The sequence below is a fragment of the Lactuca virosa genome, chromosome 3 (assembly GCF_052849685.1).
Source record: "Lactuca virosa cultivar CGN04683 chromosome 3, Lactuca_virosa_CGN04683_v6, whole genome shotgun sequence".
NCBI lineage: Eukaryota > Viridiplantae > Streptophyta > Magnoliopsida > Asterales > Asteraceae > Lactuca > Lactuca virosa.
The window spans coordinates 181,535,822-181,549,084 of NC_136428.1; the positions used below are offsets into that span (position 1 = coordinate 181,535,822).

Here is a 13,263-nt window from a genome sequence, read left to right on the forward strand (position 1 = left end):
AATTAAAACAATATATACCAAAATGCACGTTTGGTTGATATTTTCAAAAATTAACTCGGATCACCCTTTATTTTGTTTAAACTTGCACGTCGGATCCCTCAAGATCTAAATTGACTATATTCCCTATATTACATGTAATTGCCAACTTTACATGTTAAGACATCTCATTAGGGTTATATATGAGTTTGGAAGTCATTGTCTTAACCATTAAAGAGCTTAATATGGATCTTAGAATAACAAAACCATCATGCAGAACATGTTCATAAAATCATGGTAAAATCAAAGTATGTCAATAAACATCAAAATACATCAGAGTCGTATAAAATACAGAATAATGTGGTGTGTGCATGAACATATATATATATATATACATATATATATATATATATATATATATATATATATATATATATATATATATGTGTGTGTGTGTGTGTGTGTGTTTGTGTGTGTGTATATGTATGTATTTGTACATGTAAGCATGTGAGTATAAGGTTTACGGTTTAGTATTTAAGGTTTAATGTATATATACGACATATACATATAATAATAATAAAATAATAATAAATTTGTATACTGACATAACTAATAATAATACTATATTTTGAATAATATATTTTTAATGGTAAACTAACAATAATAATTATATATTTAATAATTATATTTAATCTTCTGTCGGAAAACAGTAGGAGATTTCCAACGAAATATCTACCAAATCCATAAAAAAAAGCGGTCAAATACGTATCGCTCAATTTTCTTGAAAATATTGAAATATTGCGCCTTTTCCATTCCCAATCAATTAACACCTTAATCCTCCATCTTCTCTCCTTTTTCTCCCCTTCACGTCTTAAGACAGAAATGAATAAAAAACCCTAGTTACTCTCCTTGAGACCACCATCCAAGCAAAATTATTGTTGCTCTCTTTCACTTCACCCCTGTAGTTCGCTTTATTCTTTCTCACATTGCTCCTCCACCATCAACGACGATGACTGTCTCTCATGTTGCTCCTCTGCCTCCTCCACCATCGTCGTTACCATCTTTGTCTCTGATTGCCATCAACTATTACTTATCGCTATCATCTGCCTATCATATCTACTTTGTCACGCACCTCAGTCGTTCACACCTTCGACTCACTCTTCTCTTACGCTCACACCTCCGGTCGATACCTCAGGTGATAAAATCATTGTGACCTAGCTTCTTTCTTGTTATTTATCTATGATTTCAGATTTTTATTCAGATTCTTGTAATGTGTCTGTGAATCACTGTTTTCATTTATCTGTATGATACTTGCTATGAATCTGTGAGTTTGATACATGTTATTGTTGGTTTGTTACTTTTGTTACAGATTTTTGAGTTTGATACTTTTGTTACATATTTGTGATTTGGCTCTTGATTATGCTCTGAAAACTGATTAGCAACTTTTTCTGGTGTTTCAATTTGTTCATAGTGCCAACCCAAAAACACAACTTATGGTTATGTGTTGGATTTTAATTTTTTACATGAATCCCAGATCATAGCACCAAGATTTCCAAGAGATGTTGAGCATCCAACTGCCAATATGAGACATGTCAAATTATATCTTTTATTTTATTTTTAATTGATATATAGCTACTTATTACTTTTTTCTAATTAAATATTTTGAGTTATATAGAATCTTGTTGAATTGGTTGAGCTTCAAGATAAAGAAGTGGGAGATGGCACTACTATATAGTTACTCAAGGTATTGTTGCCTAGTCCATCCATTTTTATTTTGGCCAATGTATTAGAATCCTGATGGAAAATGCTTACTAATCTATTGTTTTGATAAAACATCAAAGAGAAAATGATCTTGTTAAAAACAAGATTCACCACACATCCGTGATAAGTGGATACAAAGTAAGTGTTAACATTACTTGGTTAACAGTCAAGTCTACATTTTTAATGGTATTGGATTAAGTACAAGATTGAAAATAAAGTCTATGTCTTTAATTCATTGCAAATCTAATTTTTAATCTAAAACGCCTATTTGTTTGTGCAGATCTGATAGTGGAGGTCATTTTTTTTCTCCAATTCTAGACAAGAAATGGACCGTTGGATTTTTCATTTTTTCTCCAATTCTAGACAAGAAATGGACTATTGGATTTTTTTAATAGGTAAAGGTATTGGATTTTATTTAGAATATGTAAATGTATTAGATTTGTATTTTTATAGGTTCTTGTATTGAATTTGTATTATTATAAGTGTAATGTACTGGGTGTATATTTTTATAGATTAATATATTGGATTTGTATTATTATAAATGTAATGTATTGGGTTTATCTTTTAAAAGTTAATATATTTAATTTTATTATTATAAGTTCAGTGTATTGATAAAAACCTGGATTTTTTTTAATTAAATAGAATATTTTGTTGAAATTTTGTTGGAAATATTCCGTTGGAAATAGGTTGGAAAACATGATATGCTGGTATTCTGTTGGAAATATTCTGTGAGGAAACCTAGTTGGTATTTTGTTGGAAATTTCCTACGAAATATTTTGTAGGAAATATGTTAGACATTTCGTCAGAATTTTGTTGTTACTGTGTTTCCCACGGCCTTTTTTCCAACAAACCAATTTTGTTGGAAGTGTGTTGGTAAACCCTATTTCCAACAAATTACCAACGCAATAGCTTGTAGGTACTCCTATATTTCTCTAGTAGTATGATTTCCCTTATTTAAAGGGATAATAAATTTTTTTAATTATTTACCATAATTAGATGTAGTTAATATTACTATTATACATTTTTATTATTTATTAATGATTTGTTTTTTCTTTTATTCTTATTGGTCCATACAATATATGTCCATCCACATATAAACCTATATATATATATATATATATATATATATATATATATATATATATATATATATATATATATATATATATATATATATATATATATATATATGTCGGCATCGTGAGCATTGGCATGCCAAGCCTATCTTCGATCATCATGTAGTATGTATCTTCAGTTTAGATCTAAGTCTTTAGCATTTAATGTATAGTGGTATTTGCTACGGAATGATTTAAGCACTATTAAGAACAGTTAAAGTTGTATGTTTGCTAATATTTGATTTAACGTAATATATTGCTAATGTATTATTTAAAAAACAAATCGGGTATTTTGGTATACGCGAATTTTTTTACGCCTACCCGTTACCCGAACTAACTAAATATTGGGCTTACTGTATACCCGAATTTTCGTACCCAATACCCGATCTATTCTACGTGAATTTGAAACGGTTAGGACGGGTAGTTCAAGTTTCGGTTATTTTTGACATGCCTAATTTGGGTCTCCATTTTATTCATCCCTTTTAGATATCCATGGGTCTTAAAAACTAAGTTATTGTTGACCAGTGGATTTTGATCTCTTAAGATACCAATGCGATCGTTACATGTTTTTAGTTGCAAGGTTATGTTTATGTTAATTGTACAAGGCTAATGTACGTTGCATATAGATCGATTGGTAGAACTTGTGAATTTGATATTGATAAAATGTGAGGAATAAAACATCCCTAGAAACATTTGCTGACGGGAAAAATAAACACCTACTAATGTCATCAACCAAGTTTTTGTTTATGTAATATCAAGCTACAAAAGCAAAAAACATGACACATATTTTAAGACCATTGTTTTATAAACTTTGCATGTGGATCAACCCCACCTTGATATGGATCTCCAGATACATAGAATCCATCTGGTGTTACTAACCAATAACAATGTCCGGTACCCGATTCTTGAAATCTTGAACATATGTCACAAATGCGGATGTCATACAAAGCTAAGCTTTGAAATCTTGAACCCCACCAAAAGTAGCCATAATAAAGAGTGGCACCATCTATCCTGGCACAAAAAGACCAGGTGTAATTTCCACCGAATGGAATGGTATGATTCCCAAGATCAGTATCTCCTGATTTGATATGCGCAACAATATTACCATAGACAGTACTCTGAATAGAAAGATCCCACTTTGCAGTAATCGTACATGAATGAGCTATCAAAGCGAATGAGGATGACAGTATTACAAAGATGAATACGTTATGCATTGTAGAACACTTGTCAAGAGTTTACATATCTTTTGTGCATGCAGCTTCTTTCTATTTATATGTGTTTATGAAGGACGATGGCAACCGAACTTTGAGGGATTTCTGGAAGAGTCATCAATGCCCTTTTAATGAGGAAGGCGTTTCATTCCCATGGAAGAGTGTCATCAATGCCCTTTTCTAAATTCTCAAAATTTTAATTATTTTTAAAAAAAAAATTGTTGGTTATAATGGTGTTTGTAAATTTTTTTTGATAAACATTGATAGAATTAAAAAACTAAAAATTTTGAAAAATATATTAAATTTTGAAATAACACCCATTTGGTAAATGTTTTTAAAACTATACCTATTTGGTAAATATTTTTTTTTCAAAAACACCATTTGTGTTAAAAAAAACTCCATATTTTTGATTTGGTAGTTTTTCGTTCCACTTACCTTTTGCGTTATATATTTTCATAGGTAATTCTATCATATTTCGGCTTTGTAAAGCTCATCAGTTTCATCGATAATTTTATCTTATTTCGGTTTCCGTTCACAAGTATATGTTTATGATGCAATGGGTGAAGAAAAAGATGTCGTTCATGTGGAAGCATGTTTGAGTTATGTATATGTGTGTATCTATTGATCTATTCTGTCAACACTCACTAATGGTGGTTGCTATGATAAAATTACCCTTGATACCATACCCCTGAATTTGTTGAATTCCCTCAATACTCACCAAATTACCCTTCATACCTATTTGAGGATATTGCTTTGCCTATATTTCTTCCTGTGTAGGATGTAAAAAAATTAATTTTATATATGTGAATATTAGGGATTTTAATCTTACAAACATTAAAGCATATAAATGGCACACCTAAGGAAAAGGTTGTATGATTGATAGTAGGGTGTCTATGAGGCGGTTTGGTTCGGTTATTGTTCAAAACCAAACCATAACCGTTGCAATCGGTTAATATATTTTAGTAACCATTGGGTATTGGTTAATAATAGTTTCGGTTAACGGTTTGTCGGCTAAGTCGGTTTTGTTACGGATTACTATTGGTATAAATTAATAAGTGAAAATCAAGTCTCTTTCTTTTATTAGAGTAAAGTACAATAACATATATTAAAATGCACATTTAGTCCTTATTTTCAAAATTTAACTCGGATCATCTCTCATTTTGTATAAACTTGCATGCCAGATCCCTCAAGATCTAAATTGACTATATTTCCCTTACCAATTTCTTTTAATGTTCTTAATTCATTTATAAGGCTTTTTAACTTATTTATATAATTACTAGGTGTGAGACTCGTGTAGTAAACGAAATGACTAAAAAAATATCATGGTGTAAACATTTAACATTTTTTAAAGTTATTTTTGAAAAAAAATACAAACGAAATTGTGAATAATTAAGTAATTCAATCTATACAAATACAAAACTATTGATATTTTTTAAATAATTGTGTTGAATCTTTACTAATAAAAAAATACTGACATTATTATGAACCATAAATTTCCAAAGACTTGTTTGGATACAACATTAGATGTCATATCATTAATTTTACTGTCATTGTCTAAAATTAATATTTTTAATCCATCTCTGATTTTAACACTGGACAATACAACATACAACTGCCCATAAGTGAACACCGGTTGTCTAAAAAACACTCCCACATTTGATAGCGATTGTCCTTGACTTTTGTTTATTGTCATCGTAAAACATACATCCAATGGAAGTTGTCTTCTTTGAAATGCGAAAGGGATCCTTTTATTCGAAGGCGCCAAAAAGTTCTTGCAATAAATGTAAAGTTTCCTATATTGCTTTCGGAAAGTATCAATGCTTCTATAACACAATTACCCAATGCTATAACCTGTAGACCCGTTCCATTTCACAAACCGCATTTCTAATTAATATTCCTTACTAACATAACTGGAACACCGACTTTAATACTAACTTATGAGTTGGCTTGCTGACAGGTTAAGACCATTTAGAACATCATGTGAGTATAAACTTTCAGAAAAGTTATCGTGAACAAAATCTTATTGACAAAGACTATCTGAAGTTAAGTATTATTTTTCAGATCCCAAAAATAATGATTACAAGTGATCGTTTACTTCTTGAATGAATTCATTTTTCGGTGCAATGATTGCTCTTTCTTTAAAAAACACAAGATTATTAGTATATTGAAGAATAGAAGGATATACAAATTCAATATCCATAAACAAAAAACACGCCTCCTTTTTTATGTTGAACAGTTGTCATGATATCAAAAACACGTCACTGTTCAACTCTTAATAAATCAAATAGTTAATGAAACCCGCTCTGTAGAATTTTCCTGTCAAAATCTAACTCCTCGGTATACCAATTAATATTAATAACATAAAGAATATCATGAACCCGAATTACTTGTAAAATATAATGAATATTTAATTGACACAATACATCAAAAAATCATTTAAAAAATGCATAATATTAATTAAGTAATTACAAATATTTCTCCAAACACATATACTGACTTATATCATAATTTGTGTGATAGTAAATCGACATGTCTATTCTATTTTAAATTTAAATTACATTCCAACGTTCAAACTAAAACAAATGCAACAATTTGTTTTGGCTTACTCCAAAACTAGAACAATATATTTTTCTACTATTTTAATCCAATTTCACATATTTTCTTACCAATAATTAATATGAGTATTTGAACTATTAATATTTCTTTAACAACTTAATTCGTAATTAAATAACTACTCAATTACATATAAAACTCACTTTATGAAATAAATAAATAAATAATTATAAATTTAGTTGACAAGTAAAAAACAACATGATAAATTGGGTAAAGTCCTTTAATGAAAAAAAAACAGTAGACAACCTTAAAAATAATTAGTATTATTAGGTGGCATTATATATATATATATATATATATATATATATATATATATATATATATATATATATATATATATATATATATATATATATATATGGAAAAGTTCAATAGAGAACCATAATTATGGGTTCTTCAAGAAACCAAATCTTTTTTTCAATTTATAGAGCTTATTCTTTATCGAAAAAAAAATCGAAAAATATCTAAATTCATATATTAACATTGTGAATGTGAAAAATATTTTTCGGATTCACCTTGTGAATCCAGATTCACGTTGTGAATTTTTAAAAATTCACATTGTGAATTTGACATAAAAAAAATCGAATTTGATATCATTGGAAAAAGGATAAAAAGTTATGAATTTCTGTATTTTTAGTTTTTTTTTTGATAAAAAATAAGTTCTAAAAGTTGAAAAAAAGATTGGTTCCTTGGTTAATTATGGTTCTCTATTTAACCTCACCCTCTATATATATATATATATATATATATATATATATATATATATATATATATATATATATATATATATATATATATATATATATATATATATATATGAAGAGAGAGAGAGAGAGAGACTTAAATTTTGGGCATAAATTATGGAAAGACCGTTAATTGTAAGAAGTCTTATTAAATTTATATTGGTTGTATTAGGCAACATTTTTTAAAGAAAATTAAAAAAATACAACATAATGACAATTGGAAAATAAGTAAATCAAAATTACAAGAAAATGACATGTGTAGAAATGAAGAAGAATACGACGGACAAAAGGCTCTTTATTTATTTGGTTACTAGTTCTGAGGCCCGTATGTTATACGGGTTTGGTAAAACAAAAAAATATATATGTAGGTTTAAACAAAAATTTACTTAAATTTGAAATTTAAATTTAAAAGGAAACATATTAAATACAATATAATATTGCAATTTATGACTATTTTTAGTTAAGACAATTATTAAGTGATGTGTAAATTTGATTTGTTAATTAAGAAAAGATAAAAAATGAAAAAACGACAAATAGAAAAAATATTTATTCAAAAATATCAGAAAATGACATATGTATAAGTTAATATAAGAGTGACAAGTAGCCAAAAAAAACTTTTAGGGAGATATTTTCTAAAGATATTAAATATTTATGGGTCCCACCTCCTTTTTATCATCCATTCCTCATCTTCCTGCCTCCTTTTTTAGAGTCCACCATGGTATACATTCCCCAAACCTAAAATCGGGAATGAAGCAAACAAAATCACTCATGAAATCCTTCGATTCAAGCTCTAGATTATTGAACTTCAACATACATCACAGCCTCACCACCATATAATGAAAAGAAGAGGGATTGATTGGGGGAAGGGGGACATCGTCTTCTCCACCCCACAACACCATCAACCACCTTTATACCCATTATATTCACCACCATAACGGTACACTTTTTCCCTCCATCACAATCAACCATTAGCCACCATTACACATCTTTCATTCTCCATCAACACACCATCATCAACCCTTGCCACTTACCTGCAGAAAACCAACCACAATTACCACCATTAACAATCATCATCACCACCTCTTCAAGCGACCATCAATCATGATCAGACCATCATAAATTTGCCAAATAAACTCCAGAAATCAAACCAAAATAAACCCTAAACCTGCCAATGAATCCTAACTAAACACTAAACCTATAAATTGGAACCCCATGAGTCGCATGAGAAGAAAAAAGATTTTGATCGACACCTTTAGTGGATCAACAGTATCACCTCCGTGTGTATCATTTACATTCATCAACCCACCCTAAGAACGAAGGGTTGTCGTTAGTATATCGCCTGTGATGATGCTGCTGCAAAGAAGAAGAGGAGTAATAGATACAGTGAGAAAGAGACGATGGTAGTTCGACGGTGGTGGTCCAGTAGGTATTTCAAGGTGGTGCTAAGTGGTGGTCTGGTGCTCGGATTTTGACTTCAAGGTCTCTCGTCGGTGGTGGTATTTCTAGATAAATAGGGTGGAGTAGGTAGGGGTTTGAGATACCGAGTTTATCTTTAACATCTAGGGTTGGGGCCATATCTATTTTTCTATTTTTTAAATTAATAATAATATTATTAAACTTAAATTAACTGGAAAATAACTCCACAAAGGGAATAATGGTCATTCCAGATTAGGTACGGACTAATATCGAAACAAAGCCGCATATTAGGAACGAAGCGTGCAAGTTTAAACCAAACAAGAGATGGTTCGAGTTAATTTTTGAAAATAATGACTGAACGTGCCTTTGGCACCTGGAGCAACGATTTGTGTAATCTACTCTTTTTTATTACTAAACTTAAAATAGAATTTAGCATTTTGCTACTAAAAGAGGTGTCAAAGTAGCAATGTAGCAAAGAGAATTTAATTATCCAACCCCAAATAAACACGTAGTGCAAAAGAAAAAAGTATGCTAAGAAGAAAAAAGTATGTTATTATATTGTGTGCTTGGCGATTTCACTATTTCTAATAAAGCAATGTGAATGAATCATGTACACTCTTAAACTAGTTTCGGTATCGATCCATACATTTAGTTATTTATAAAAAAACACATAAATCTTAAGAATAGAGAAATAAGAGGATGCCTCTGTAAGGCCATATGTTATGGTCATGTTTCACTGTTTGAGTGTTACGTCAATTTTTTTCTCTCACATTTCACTCACCAAAAGACAGGAAACAATCACATTTCACTACCTTTTATTTTTATTTTTATTTTAAATAAAAATAATTGATTTTAAGATTTATAATTCAAAAAATAAAAATAACTCCCTAAAAATGATCAATAAACACAAAAATTAATTAAAATAAATATACTTAATTACTTAAAATAAAAATTACATAAGAAAACCAAAATTAAAAAAAACCAGTAAAAACCAAGATTTGAGAAAATACAACCTAGATTTACAAAAAATGAAACAATCTACGGGAAATATTTTTTCATGATCTTCTCTAACTAGCTCGATTGTTGGTCCCCACACATGATCAGTGTTTTCCATCAAAAACTTCATATCCTCAATTTTTTGCCTTTCCTCGCGCTCCTTCTTTTTCTTTGTCGAATGTCAATTGTTCAGCGGAATTTAGATTGTATTGATCAAATGTCGTTGACATTTTCTGCATTTCATCTGTCTCCATGCTGAAATTCGATGCATTGGAAGAATTCCTCTTCCCCTTCCCTTTTGCTTTGTCCCTATCCATCGGTCGGACAATTTCTTCTAGCTCGAGTTCGTCCTCCTCATTTAAATCTAGCCTGATGCAAGCATTGGAAGAAGTTATGTATCCACTTGAGCCCATTTTTGTTCTTTTTATTGTTCTCCTCCTATTATAACGTCTCGTTCGTACTTTCTCCACCTTGGACTAAGAGTTAACAATTTCAAAGCCTCTTGAAGAATTTCTTCATCTCCTTGGCCGCTTTTCCTTTGGGTTTTTAGATTGTTGTATAACCTGTTCATTTATTAAACGGCTCTTGACATTTCTCGAAACTTTTAATTAAGTTGGTGGTTAGTACGATACTCTTCATCTTTATCCAACTCCATGTGAAACCTCTCAAGAATGCTAAGCCAAAAATGATCTCCCTGGTTGTGTCCCTATTCCGAATCCTCTGAAATATCAACCCAAGCTTTTGTCAACACTAGCTCTTCTTGGGGACTCCATGTTATTGGCCTCTACTTTGTAGTCTCTTGCACCTGTTGTTTTCCTTTGACACGTGGGGGTTGGGGGGTTGAGTTTCCAATACAATTTCGTCCTCTAACTCATCGAGGCTCTCGTATTGTGGTTTAGAGTAAATGGGTGGTATTTGGCTTTCGGTTAGAGATTGATAGAGTGGGGTTTGGCTTTAGGGTTGATTTGGTTAAAGATGATCGGAAAAAACAACAAAGTTGGTGAACATATTTGTACTAACATTTGGTACTTGCACGGGGTAGTATTTCCAAACTATTTAAAAAATATACTAATTTAAATAAAGATACTTCTAGCTGATACAAAAATAGTTCAGCTTTGATATCTCATGTTACCTCATGTATTTGGCTTGTAAATCAATCAATATATAACTAAATAACGAGTTTCGATGGTCTAAAATAAATAACAAACATTAAACTTCACGTTGGAAAATAATTTCATCAATTCGACTTCAAACGAAAGAGGTATGGCTGTTTAGATAGCCTAAAATGAAGTACAAATAATAAACTTCAGGTTGGAAAACAAAACAATTCAACTTTGACACCTTATGTTATGAGACCTGTAACTAAATCATATGTAACCAAATAAAGTGTTTCAATAGCCTAAAATGAAGAACAAATAAAAAAACTAAATGTTGGAAAAAATTCATGTCATTTTGATATCAATGGAGGTGTTATGACAGTCTAAAGAAGAGGACAAATTTGGTTTCCTCACCTTCATACTTTGTCCGGATTTTTTTACCTGACATCGGCGGCACCAAACCAGTTTGTTCCTGAAACCGGTATTGGAAAATAGCAAAAACTAAAACACAGTCCCGGTTTGGCACCAATCGAGGTTCCGTTTGGTTAGACAGGGCAAATTTCTCATCCATACATGGTACGATAGCAAAACAAAAGTTTCATATTGGTATAGAAGAAGAGAGGCAAGTATGTATATGTATTTTAGTATATTTATTATGTATCTAAGATGCTATATATATATATATATATATATATATATATATATATATATATATATATATTGTAACCAACAATTAATTCAATATTAAAAAACAGTTGCAACCGGAAAAAAAACATTAAACACCAAATTTGTAAGCTGACAAACACATTAAACATAAAGATTGTAACCGACATCAATGTTGAATGTTGTGTTCAATCTCTAATAATTATTAATAGATAACCTTTAATTCTAAACTGAACAAATCAGGGCCATTGATTGCATTTCAGTCATATATTTTCCACCCTTAGAACTATCTGTTGACGTCACTTTCACCAAAAAAAAAATACACACGTCTTTAATTGTATCTTACGGTCATAACTTTGAAGACCCTAACCTCTATCATTCATGTTCAAACCACATCTCATATGTCTCTCTCCTTTTCTCTCTTGAGTCTCCGACAACCGTTTGTTACCACCATCCCGTACGCCGCCGATACAACCTACAAGAAGGTAATTGACCATCCCTTCCCCCATTAAGCCTCACGTGATTACCTAAATCTTCTTCCCTATATTCTCAACATGATAATCGACTCCTTGCAAAACCCTAGCTGGAGACATCATTGTTGAGGACCTGCTCCCTTCCTTATTGATTTGCAGGTATTTCCATAAAAATGAAGTCTGATTTCATGATTAATTGACTCTCGAATGGTTTCAAATTGATGAGAAGGTGTTTGTTTAAAGTCTATTTCGATATTCATGTTCTTTATTGTGGCAAAATTGCAACTTACTCTTTCTTCTATTTATTTTTTATTCTTCCTGCTGACATAGGTTTTTTTATCCATATGGCTTACCTGAATCCAAAACATTATTTAAACAAACATTATGCCCGATGGAGGAAGTACCAATACGAGAGATAGGGAGAGAAGTGCCTTTACCAAAGAGAACCGAGGCATCCCCAACAAAAGGTGTTGAGTTAGTAACAGATGCAGAAGAAGAGACCATATGATCTGAGGCCCCAAAATCCACATACCAATCCGGTGCCGGGGTGTTCACATGACATTGAGCATGAAATGCAGTCGCAAGATCAGAATCACGAGAAATTGATGAATTAGCAAAGGATGCAAGTTGAGGGCAAGTGTTTGCGTAGTGGCCATTGACACGGCAAAGTTGACAGTGAGGCGATCGACGACCACGACCACCCCGAGGAAAGCGACCATCTCTGCCACGAAAACCAGGATTAGGAGAAGAGCCCTGTTCGGTGAAGGATGGGGCCTGTAAACGGGGTGGGTGAACATTAGGCTGATGATACGCCAATGATAGGAGCTGATGTGACTGTTGAGCAGCAAAGGCAATAGGGGAGGAAGATCCATGGATTGATTGGAGGAACATTTCATGTCCCTCAGCCTGGGCCAGTAGATCACGAAAAGCAGAAGGTACACGGGAAGTGCGGACAGCTGTAGAGAAAGTCTCAAATGTAACCCCAAGACCACACAGGAACCAATGGGTCTTGTCAGATTCATCAACAGGTTGACCAATAGCCGAGAGTTGGTCACATATGGTTTTAAATCGTCTACCAAAGTCAGAAACAATATGATTACCCTTGGTGAGATGACGCAACTGATCACGCAGGGTTTGAATTCTCTCCATGGATGAGTTCCCATAGGCTCGTTCAAGGGCAACCCAGATAGTCCGCGCAG

The 13,263-nt window shown here is 31.6% G+C and overlaps 1 protein-coding gene across 1 annotated transcript; it reads right to left on the reverse strand.

Moving 5' to 3' along the window:
- Positions 1 to 3,640: 3,640 nt before the first annotated feature.
- Positions 3,641 to 4,066, reverse strand: LOC145164286 (uncharacterized). The gene has a single exon (XM_079083008.1). The coding sequence runs from the start codon at positions 4,064 to 4,066 to the stop codon at positions 3,641 to 3,643; it is 426 nt and encodes a 141-aa protein (XP_078939134.1).
- Between the last annotated feature and the right edge of the window lie 9,197 nt (positions 4,067 to 13,263).

Excerpts from the sequence above, each read along its gene's own strand:
- LOC145164286 (XM_079083008.1), bottom strand. The coding sequence starts at position 4,066 with ATGCATAACGTATTCATCTTTGTAATACTGTCATCCTCATTCGCTTTG.